Here is a 12,211-nt window from a genome sequence, read left to right as displayed (position 1 = left end):
ATGGCCATTCCAGAAAAAGAGTTCCAAAATTGCTTTGAAGGGTGGACGAGGCACTGGCGTTGGTGCATAGCTTCCCAAGGGGAGTACTTCGAAGGTGACCATAGTGATATTCAGCAATTAGGTATGTAGCACTTTTTCTAGGATGAGTTTACAAACTTAATTGTCCGATCTCATACACTGCCATCTTACCACCAAGTCAAAACTTCCTGTTATCTGAGCAGTAATTTCCTACATTCTCTTGGCCTGAAGTATAAGTTCATCATTTGCAAATATATAAATCTGCATAAATTTAGAGCTAAGCTTTTTTTTTTTGGCAGTTTTATAACTTGTTTTAACTATCAGCAGTTAGTTCTCATCCACATTAACTGTTGGTAGATTTTTTAAAATGGTGACAGGTATGTAGGTAACCAATGTATAGAGCTTATTTGGTCAATCTTCACCCTCATTGCATTTTCTGGACAACCACACCCGGATGCGGTGTGGGACATTCCTTATGCCTCTGGCCCAGAAAGCGTGTTGAGTCTGGTGTCAGTGCGCACATCTGGGCTTCCCATCTTCATGGCAAATTTCCAGATCTCTTTGAGTGCCCGAGGGGCACAATTCTTGAAACTCACTCCATGGATGTGCTTGTGAATGTTGATGGTGCATTCTCTGGTCATTATATTGTTGCTGTCACAATGGCCCTTTTTTGCGGGAGGCCCTGCCGCGGCCAAGTTGGAAGGCCAGGGCTAAGTACTGAGTAGGGCAGGGCAGTAGAACTAGCCCAGGTGCACACATTTTTAGAAAAAGAGTATATTTTAATTGAAAAAGAAGGAAGTTGTCCCTAAAACAAATAAATCAGATAAAATTCTTATGACCTTTTAATTGTCATCTTTACATAGATCAAATGAGTATGTACATATTGAAGGGTTTATTAGTTAAAATGTTTTCACATTGAGTCCCACATCTATATACTTATAATTGTTAATGACATATTACATTGTACTCTCCTCATGATATTATTAAGGGCATGATTATTTGGGGTCAAGAAAGACCTGGGTCCCCAATATTTGCCTGACCCTCAGTTTGCTCTTCTGTAAAAATGACAATACCATTTACATTGTAATGTTATTGTGGGGAATTTGAAATAACCAAGAGCCTAACTAGAAAAATGCCAGCGACAACGCAAGAACTCATTTAATCTTCATTTCCTTCACTATTCCAATTGTGGGTTTGTTAGTTATTTATCGTTTATCATTATTACAAATGGCACATGAACACCTTTGAACTTTTTTCCCTTTTGAATTATTTCCTTGCAATAAATCTTATTAATGGTTATGATACATTTCGGTGGCTCCTGTAAGAATGTACTTCATAAATGATTATAATTTATAATACAATAAAAACTGTATCTGTTTCTTCTCAGTGATACATCATATTAGATTATTTTCCTTTTGTGAATATAATGGATGAGGCTGTATCTGACAGTTACATTTCATTTCAGCAATTCAGCATAGCATAGTGATTTAGAGTGCAGACTTAACCTCTCTATGCCTCAATTTCCTCATTTATAAAATTGAGATTAACAATATTGGTATCTCAAAAACTCGTAAGGATTAAATGAGTTAGTATATGTAAAGTGCTTAGGCCATAACATAGTGCTGTATGTTTGTTATTATTTGATTATTTCAAGAAGTACATGCTCTTAGGAAGTCATAATGTGGGTCAACAGGGTGGACTTTAGATATGGATAGAGCTGAGTTGAGCTGAGCTGAATCAGACGGTCAAATACTGGCTGTGTGACCTTGGCACAATTATCTAAACTCTGTAAATTAATCACCATTAATATGGGGATAATATTCAGAGATCATGTATAAAGAGCTTAGCATTATGTCAAATTCACATCAAGTATTATTATTTATATGAACAATCTATTTGCACTATCCATTCAATGGAAACCAGGTATTCTTATAGATCTATATACTGTCAGCCGAAGGTCGTACTACCAATTCAAAGCCAACAGGAGTCCTCATTTTGGGGTATAGTGAGGGGAGAGACTTTACTCAGTGCAAAAAGCTCAACTGTGAAATAGGTCAATGGTGATACAGCTCAATTATGACACAGCACAGCTGTGGGAACAGCTCAGGCGAAAGCGACCTCGGTGTTAGAGCTCAGCTCTTACAGCTCTGCTCTGCTCCAGCTCCAGGTCTGATGTTGCCACTCCAGCCAGGGAAACAGTCTTCAATGGAAACTGAAAATGTCCTCTGCTGAGACAGAGGTGAAGCTGACTTATATAAAAAGTTCCCACCCCCAGTACCTGATTGGTCTGTGTTCATGCAAATGACGACTCCAAATCCTGACAGTTTGGTCCAAAAGGCACTGTCCTGACTGGATGGAATGGCTGTTCTGATTGGTTAGTAAAGATGCAAATGAGGACATAGCTGCACGACTCTGATTGGATGGGGAAAGTCTCAGCACTATTGGTCAAGTTTTGATCATAGGAGCTCTCTTATAAGGATGGACTCAGCAGGAGCCCAGTTCAGGCGGCTTGGCTGCTCAGTCTGTGGCTTTTCACTGAAATACAGAGTGCATTAGAGACCTCTGTAAACAATGGCTACTACACTGTTGACCTGTACGTGGGCCCGATAACCAGGAGTCCTTCTTGGCAGGCATATTATTCTTGGGGTCAACATTTATTATGTGTATCATCTAACATACTTACATATCTTCTCTACTAAATTTATCAATCTTGTAACTGATACTTCTATTTTAAAAATAGGAAATATCGTTTTACTAAAGTTAAGACAAGTCTATTTTTCTAAGAGTTTTTGTTGTTTAAATTTCCAGTTCTTCCAGAATATGTTGCAGTGCATGGTAAGAGAGTCTATTCAAATTTTTTCTCCATACTTAGAATCATTTCTCCTAATGGTATTTACCAGATGTCTTTTTCTTTTCTTGGCTCTTGGGTTGCTTTCCTGTGTCCAGATTACAGGCATACTTCATTTTATTGTGCTTTGGTTTATTGTGCTTCACAGATGTTGCATTTTTTTACAAATTATACGCCACTGGCAAAGAGATTATGACTTGCTTTACTGTGATACTCGCTTTATTGCAGTGGTCTGGAACCGAATCTACAATATCTCCGAGGTATGTTTGTATATAAATTAAGACCCAATAGCTTCCTTTCAACCCTCAACCCTACTGCACTTCTCTGGGGCATCTGACAATGAAGGCAGAAAACACAAGGTCAAAAAGGAATCAGTTGATCAGCTTTGGAATTTGATACCATGTGAATTTGGAGCTAGTCACCTTTCTTAACATTTTCTCTCCCTGAAACACGGAGATAGGGAAAGTGTTCCTCAGGGTAATGATCCGCTCTCTCGTACTCTTTAAATAGTAGCACACTATCTAAACTTCTCGTGTGTCGTCAGTTATGAGATGAAGCAGAATGAAATATTTACAATCTACTCACCCATTAGATTCTAAGGTCTTTGAGAGCAGGGACTGTCTTCTGATTCTTTCTATATCCTTAAAAAAGTGACGTGCACAAGAAGTAATTCAACTCATTAATTGAGTAAGTGAAGTGTACATGAAGCACCAATTCTGTGTCACTTCTCAATCTGTTATTCCTATTACTCTATTTTGATGTTTTAAATCAATGTTACTCATTTTTTATTATGTATCACGATTGTTTAAAATCTGCTAAGGCAAGCCTCTGCCCTAGTGTTGCTGTTTTACTTATTTGTTTTAAATTATCATATTCATTATAAACATTTTTTTCAAATGAACTTTCCTACTGCTTTCTCAAATTATACAAACTGTATTGTAATTTTAATTGGTATTACTACATTAAGCCACTTGGGGTAAGTTTTTCATACACTTGATCTTCCCTAGTAAGAAGAATGAAAGCCCTTTATTTCTGCCATTTAACTTCAGCAATAATCTTTATTAACCTGTTCATTCATCCATTATTTACCCATATCTTTATGCCCTGTGATATTTCACAAAATCTGTGTAATCTAATATGGATACCATATTATGGATACCATATTAGAAAATATGGATACCATATTAGATTAACATCCAGATTTTACATTTTTTGTTTTGCTTACATGAACAAGATTTCTTTATCCACATATATTATGACTGCTTACCACTGATAGTCCTAGTAGATTATAGTCATAGATAGTCACAATAGTATTCAAAGTCAAAAGATTTTTAAGAATTTCCTCTGGAGCACGACTCCCATTCATTAGGGCTCCACACTCATGACCTAAGTAACTTCCAAAGGCCCTCCTCTTAATACCATCATCTCTGGGGAGTAGGGTTTCACCACACGAATTGGGGGTAGAGGGACACACACAAATATTCAGACAACACATTATATTAAATACATTTCTTAGCCAGTTTCTTTGAATGTCCTCAATTTATATAGAGTATCCATGAATTAATAGTTTTCTCTATTCCTTTCTAATATGCATCCTTCATTTTTTTACGGCTCATTGCAGATGGTCATTATGTCCAATGCTGTACTGCACAGAAGTGGTGACAGGGAGCACCTAATTCCCTCCTGTTTTATTTCTCTATTTCATTAGTTTTATCAGTAACGATTGTTATATTTTATCAACGTAATGCCTACTGACATGTGCTGAACTTTATTTGGGTCTAATACCCCCTTCTCATAAATGACTTTTGAAACAGTTACCACCCTCTTTGTTACAACTTTGAAAACCATAACTATAAGGAAGAAAATAACTAAGAAGACAGAGTTAGAGTTTTGGGGTTTTTTTCTTAAATTCCATACAATTAGGAGTAACTAAATAGAACATACTCAGCAAAAGTAGTCAAATAAATTACTACTGTAGCCCACTTAAAAATAACAATGAGTCTGGGTTACATAATTGAACAAACAGGAAAGACAGATCGATGGTATATTTATTGTTTGACTACAGTGGTATGACTTACTTTAACAAAAATTCTCATATTTAATAATCCAAAATAATTACTTATTACCTGTATACCAAAACTATTAAAAATGGCCAACTTTGATTAAAACACTATTTTTAATGCATTCATTTCCTTATTCACTATTATACATCAAGCACTGTGCTAGGTGCAGGGGGATACAATGGTAAAAGGGCAATTTTTTTCCTTAGGCAACTTACAAAGTAGTGCAGAGATTGACAAACTTTTTTTGTAAAGGGCCACATAATACTATTACAGGCTTTGGGAGGGTGGGGGCAATACAGTCTCTTTGGCTAGCTACTCAACTCTTTTGTTTTAAGGCAAAATCAGTCAGAGACAATAAGTAACAAAGGAGCATGGATGTGTTCAAATAAAACTTTATTTCCAAAAAGGTGGTGGGCCAGATTTGGCCCATGGGCTAGGTTAGTGGAAAATAATTAACTAGCAATTTCAATACTATATGGTAAATGCAGTGATAGTGGTAGAAAAGGTTGTTATGGAACATGATTTAAGAGAATCAACATAGACTTCTGGGACGGGGCAACAATCTAACTGATGACTCTGTTTTCTCAAATTCAGCAAAGTAGTTTTTATAATGTGCTACCATTATAGAACTTAAAATCTCATTCTGAAAATGTAAAACATATTTGACTATGTAAGAATTGCTTCATTATGTAGTATTCCCTTCTAGTTGTTTATGAAAAATTATGCCACAGCACATTTGAAAACTTACCTTGAGTGACTGTTTTGAGAACAATTAACGTTGATAAAAATCTCAGTGGTAAATTGGAACTCTTAAAGAAAGCAGCTGTCTTTGGTTTATTCTCCACAGAATGTTCTAAATAATTATCCTGAGTTCTCTTAGTTACCACTCCTTTGAATATGTCTTCACCCAGTCTCCTCAATGTTGACGTCATAGTTGAATGCTGTTAAAATATGTACTATTTTAGTATATTTATTCATGTTCAGAAAAATATAATTTTAAATGCTACAATGAAATATGTAAACTAAAGATAAGTTAATTTTTTACTAATTAAAATAAAATGGAGGTGAAAATATGCAAGACTGGAAACTAATAATTTTATAATCAACTTTAAAAAATTATTTATGACTATATATTTTTCTAAAAGAAATGGGCAGTCTACCAGAATTAGGAAATTGGAGACAGTAATTTTCTAAGAATAAAATTAAGAGGAGAATTGAGACAAAATTCAATTTCAAAACATTTAGGAACATAAGATCATGATATATTTCTGGCACAGAGAAATCAAAGGAACAGGGATAGACTCTACAGGTTCTTCATTACTCCACCATTACTGATAAATGGCTTGTCAGGTATATCTTACAGTGTTAGTGTATAAAGTGATCATCTAGGGCCTTACAGCTCAGGATGATTGTAAAGGTCACAATGATTTTGATAACTTTTAATAATTTCAGAAGAATAAAATACTGGGTTAGACTCATGAATAATCCTCATGGCAAATAAATCTAAAACAAGAAAATGGGCAAAACAGAATACCTCTAAAATCATATAGGCTCTTAAAGTATTCCACATACATGTTAAGAACCAAATAAAGGGATACCATCTCAAACTGCTGCAGATGAGAGTGCTTATGCCAGGCTTAGAAATAACTTAAAATTTTTTTTATTATGACCCAATTCTCCAAACCCATGTCACTGAGTTTTATAACAGTTTACCACCTTATGGAAATTTGTGGCCAACTGGTACCCAAATCAGTATTGATCTTGCAATGTGGACAACAAATATTAGCTTTACAATTTCTGCACGTGAAATTAGAGACAGATATATTCAGACTTTATGGGAATCAAAGGCCAAATGACTGGGTGGTGAGTGGCACAAGCAGTGCAATCTAATTTAAATATTGTCAATAGCTTTTAATATCATCAGGAAAAGATAATACATATGTGTTTTAAAAGCTTTCTGTAAAAAGATAATAGAAGAAAATGTTTCAAAATTCTACTTAGTATAACTATGATAGAATGATAAGATTAAGGGAAATTTGCTTATTTAAAAAATTATAATGCTTTATACTACCCTTTGCAACAGAAAATACACTCTTATTTTTTAAAACATATGTTGACGCTATTTCCCCTTAAGCGAAGGAGAAGAAGGAAAAAATATCACAAAAGTAGCATTTTTGACTGTTACTGAACCTTCACCAAAGGACACTGAAATCTTTGCTGAAACCAATTGGGTGCTGACTTTTTCATACTTCATTCACAGTATGATATGTGATTTTCCTACTTGGATTATTTATCTTTACCAAGATTTGAATTAAAACATTAGCATCAAACCTTTTTTCCAGGAGGCAAAACATGTCAAACATAACTTAGACTCCCAAATTTAACACATTTTTAAAAGTAAAAATAAAAAACTTCTGGCTATAAGGTGTATGTGTACTTTTCCTTAGTCTTCCTGCTCTAAGGACAACTAAAACTCCTAGACATCATATAGAAAACAAACATAACATGAATCCAAAAGGTGGAGAGAAAGAAAGCAGACTGGCTAGGTACCTGGAGACCCAACATGGCAACAAGTTCTCTGAGTTTCCTGATGCCTCATATTTCCTGGTCTTGGAGCTGAAAAAGCTGGCAATCTGAAAATGCCAAACTGCAGATAAAAAAGCACCAACAAAAGCTTGCTCTCTCTAGCCAAAGGACTAGGAAAAGGGCAGCAATGCGAGACAAAAAACCTTTAGACAAAACCATTTTCCAGCCAAATACCACAGAAAACTCTGTGGCTCAGACCAGCAAAGGTCCTAAGAGCCTATACTTCCACCTCACTAAGAGGTAAGGAGTTATCAGTAAAGGCCATGTGAGAAGTAGTAATGAGGCACTCTTATCCCTCCCAGTTAGGGAGGTATCAGTGGAGGCCTGGTGGGGAGCCAAAATTCTCTCCCACCCACCCTCAGATATCAACAGAAGCTGGTGGGGAACCTGGATGTCTACCTCACTGGGAAATAAAAGAGGAGGCACCCCCTCCGCCTTTTCCTCTGCTGGGGAAGTGTCAAATAAAGCCAGATAAAACAAAATGTTTAGTAAGATCCAGAGGATTATAACAGAATACCAAAATGCCCAGTTGTCAATTCAAAAAAAATCACTAATTACATCAAGAACCAGGAAGATCTCAAACTGAGTGAAAAAAGAAAAACAATAATTGTCAACATCAATATGATCAAGTTGTTAGAATTATCAGACAATTATTTTAAAGCAGTCATGATTAAATGAGAAATTACACTTTTAAATAAAAATTAGAAAATCTTATCAACGAAATAGAAAGTTTTACCAAAGAAAATATAAAGAAAAACCAAATGGAAATTTTGTAAATGAAATTACAATAACCAAAATTAAAAATTCAGTGGACAGCCTCAACTGCAGAATGGAGAGAATAGAGGAAATAATTAGTTAACTGAAAATAAAGCAACAGATATCACTCAATCTGAACAATAGAAAAAAAATTGGGAGAGAAAATTAAACAGAGCCCAAGGATTTAACAAAAGATTTAATAATCACGCTGATCAGAATCCTGAAAGAAGGAAAATCAGATTGGGCTGAAAAAATGCTTAAAGAAATAATGACTGAAAACTTCCCAGATTAAAAAAATAAATAAAATAATAATAACAATAAACACACACACACAGAGAGAGAGAGAGAGAGAGAGAGAGAGAGAGAGAGAGAGAGAGAGAGATTGAAGAAGCTGACCAAACCCAAAAAGGATAAATTCAAAGAGATCAACAAGGCACATCATAGCCCAACATATGAAAACTAAAGAAAAAAGGAAATTGAGAGTAGTGATAGAGAAATTAACATATATGGGGAAAGCAATTCAAATGACAGTGGATTTCTTATCACAAACCATGGAAGTTGGCTAAAATCAATTGTCAATTGGCACATTTTTCAAGCATTGCAAGAAAAAAAACTGTCATTCCAGAATTTGATATCCAGCAAAAATATCCTTCAGGAATAAACGGAAAATCAGGACATTATAAGATGAAGAAAAACTAAAACAATTTGTCATCAGCAGACCTAATCTGAAAGACTGCCTAAGGGAAGTTCTCTAAATAAAAATGAAATAATAAAAGGAAACTTGAACATCAAGAAGGGAGAGAGAAAAATATGGATAAATACAATAGACTTTCCTTCTCTTCTTGAGTTTCATGATTGACAGTTGAACAAAAATGATAACACTGTCTAATTCGGTTCTAAATATACCCAAAGGAAATATTAACACAACTATAGTATAGAAAGTGAGGTTAAGGGTTGAAAAGGAGGCAAGGTTTCTATATGCCACTTGAACTAAAATGACAACACCAGTAGACTATAACAGGCTACTTATATACAATGTAGAAGAACTACTAAAAAAGAACTACTAGAAGAACTACTAAAAAAAGCTGTGCAAACAGATATACTCAAAATTCTATAGATAAATCAAAATGGAATTCTAAAAAATGTTCAAGTAACCCAGAGGAAAGCAGGAAAAAGAAACCAGAGCAACGAAAAACGGAGATAAAAAGAACAGCAAACAAAAAATAAAGTTAACAGACTTAACCCTAAATATACTGTGTTTCCCGGAAAATAAGACCAAGCCGGACAATCAACTCTAATGTATCTTTTGGAGCAAAAATTAATATAACACCCAGTCTTATTTTACTATAATATAAGATCAGGTATCATATCATATCATATCATATCATATCATATCATATCATATCATATCATACTGGGTCTTATATTAATTTTTGCTCCAAAAGACGCAAAAGAGCTGATTGTCTGTCTAGGTCTTATTTTCAGGGAAACATGGTATCGAACAAAAATAAAGTTAACAGACTTAACCCTAAATATACCAATAACTACATCAAATATAATGTAGTTATATATTGTAAATAATGCCCTAAATACACCAGTTAAAACATAACTGGACAAAGTTGATTAAAGAACATAAACTAGCTATCTGCTATCTACAAAAAACTCATTTCAAATATAATAATGTAAGCAGGTCAAAATGAAAAGAATGGAAACAAACATCATGAATTGAGGGGCCGGCCCGGTGGCTCAGGCGGTTAGAGCTCCATGCTCCTAACTCTGAAGGCTGCCGGTTCGATTCCCACATGAGCCAGTGGGCTCTCCACCACAAGGGTGCCAGTTCGATTCCTTGAGTCCCGCAAGGGATGGTGGGCAGCGCCCCCTGCAACTAAGATTGAACACGGCACCTTGAGCTGAGCTGCCTCCCAGATGGCTCAGTTGGTTGGAGTGCGTCAACCACAAGGTTGCTAGTTGCGACTCCCGCAAGGGATGGTGGGCTGTGTCCCCTGCAACTAGCAACGGCAACTAGACCTGGCACTGAGCTGCGCCCTCCACAACTAAGATTGAAAGGACAACAACTTGACGTGGAAAAAAGTCCTGGAAGTACACATTGTTCCCCCAATAAAGCCCTGTTTCCCTTCCCCAATAAAAAAATCTTTAAAAAAAAACATTAAAAAAAAAATCATGAATTGAATGCAGAAGTGGCTCTATTAATATCAAAGAATAGACCTCAAAGTGAAGAAAATTACTATGGACAGAGAGGCACATTGTATAATGAAAAAAGAGTCAATCCACTAAGAAAACATAACAATCTTAAATGTATATGCACTAAGAAACAGAGTTGCAAAATATGTGAGTCAAAAATTGATAAAAAGCAACAGGAGAAATATAGGAATCCACAATTATAGCTGAAGATGTCAACATCCCTCTGAACAATTGACACAACAACTAGACAGAATCTTAGCAAGGCTATAAAACAACTCAGCATTGTCAACCAGCAGGATCTAATCCACATTTATAGAACACTCCAAACAGCAACAGCAGAATACACATCTTCAGCCAAAACAATGAACAATACAACCAAACTAGAAAAACAATAGGATAACAGAAAGATTATAACAAACTTCTAAATAATACATGGGTGAAAGAGGACGTCTCAAGGGAAATTTTTAAAAATATATTAAATTTAAATGCAATGTATTATATTACATATATTAAATATTTAAATACATCAAATATTTAAATATATTAAGATGAAATGCAACATACCAAAATTTGTGGGACAGTTAAAGCAGTGCTCACAGGAAACTGGCACTAAATGCACATATTAGAAAAGAGGAAAAGTCTCAAATCACCTCAGTAACCTAGAAAAAGGAGAGCAAAATAAATCCAAAGTAAGGAGAAGGAAATAACAGAGATAAATAATAAAGATAAAGATAAAATTGAAAACAGAAAAATAAGAGATGATCCTTTGAAAAAAAAATCAATAAAACAAATTTCTAGCAAGACAGACAAAGAAATTAAAAATGAATTACACAGATTATCAATACTAGGAATGAAACTGAGTTATCACTTCTAACACTGAAGGCATCAAAAGGATAATAAGAGAATACTATGAAAAATTCTACACATATATATTTGACAGCTTAGACAAAATGGTTCAATTCCTTGAAAAGCCCAAACTACTACAAATCACCTATATGAATTACATACAGAAAACTACAGACTAATATCCCTAACAAAATAAGATACAAAACTCCTTAAAATAATATTAGCAAACAGAATTCAGCAAATATAAAAAGAACTATACAACAGAGCCAAGTGAGGTTTATTTCAGGAATGCATAGTTGGTTCAATATTTGAAAGTCAATCAATATAATCTACCATATTATCAGGTTAAAGAAGAAAAAAATCACAGTCATATAAATACAGGAAAAGTATAGGAAAAAAATCAACACTCATTCATGATAAAAACTCAGAATAACAGGAATAGATAGGAACTAACTAAGCTTGATAAAAAGCATCTAAAAACTATAGTTAATATTATACTTAATAGCGAAGAACTGAATATTTCCTCCCTAAGATCAAGAGTAAGGCGATGACGTCCATTTACCATCATTCATATTCACAATAGTGCTAGAAATTCTAGGTAATGTAGTAAGAGAAATTAAAGTCATACATGTCAAAAAAAGGAAAAATAAGAAATGTTCTTATTTGCAGATGCATGATTGTCTATGTAGAAAATCCCAAGCATCTTTAAGAAAACTCCGAGAACTAATAAGGTCAAACTGACAGGACACAGAATAAACAGAAATATCATTTAAATCTCTATACTATCAATGAACCCATGAATACCAAAATTAAAAAGACAATCCAATCCCAATCATTCATGAACATTAAATATTTAGTTGACAAAACATGCACAAAAATTTTATGAAAATTA

The 12,211-nt window shown here is 34.6% G+C and overlaps 1 protein-coding gene across 3 annotated transcripts in view; it reads right to left on the bottom strand.

Annotated features, from left to right (window-relative positions):
- CCDC138 (coiled-coil domain containing 138) overlaps nucleotides 1–12,211 on the bottom strand; it is a 71,462-nt gene that overhangs the window by 17,209 nt on the left and 42,042 nt on the right. For 2 of the 3 annotated variants that reach the window (XM_033124289.1, XM_033124290.1), the window contains one exon: nucleotides 5,678–5,870. The exons of the other annotated variant lie outside the window; for it this stretch is intronic. In XM_033124289.1, the coding sequence (XP_032980180.1) occupies nucleotides 5,678–5,870 (193 nt within the window). The remainder of the gene's footprint in view (nucleotides 1–5,677; nucleotides 5,871–12,211) is intronic. 3 annotated transcript variants of the gene reach the window in all.

Source organism: Rhinolophus ferrumequinum, chromosome 13 (assembly GCF_004115265.2).
Source record: "Rhinolophus ferrumequinum isolate MPI-CBG mRhiFer1 chromosome 13, mRhiFer1_v1.p, whole genome shotgun sequence".
In the NCBI taxonomy this organism is placed as follows: domain Eukaryota; kingdom Metazoa; phylum Chordata; class Mammalia; order Chiroptera; family Rhinolophidae; genus Rhinolophus; species Rhinolophus ferrumequinum.
This window is presented reverse-complemented; position numbering and strand designations above follow the sequence as displayed.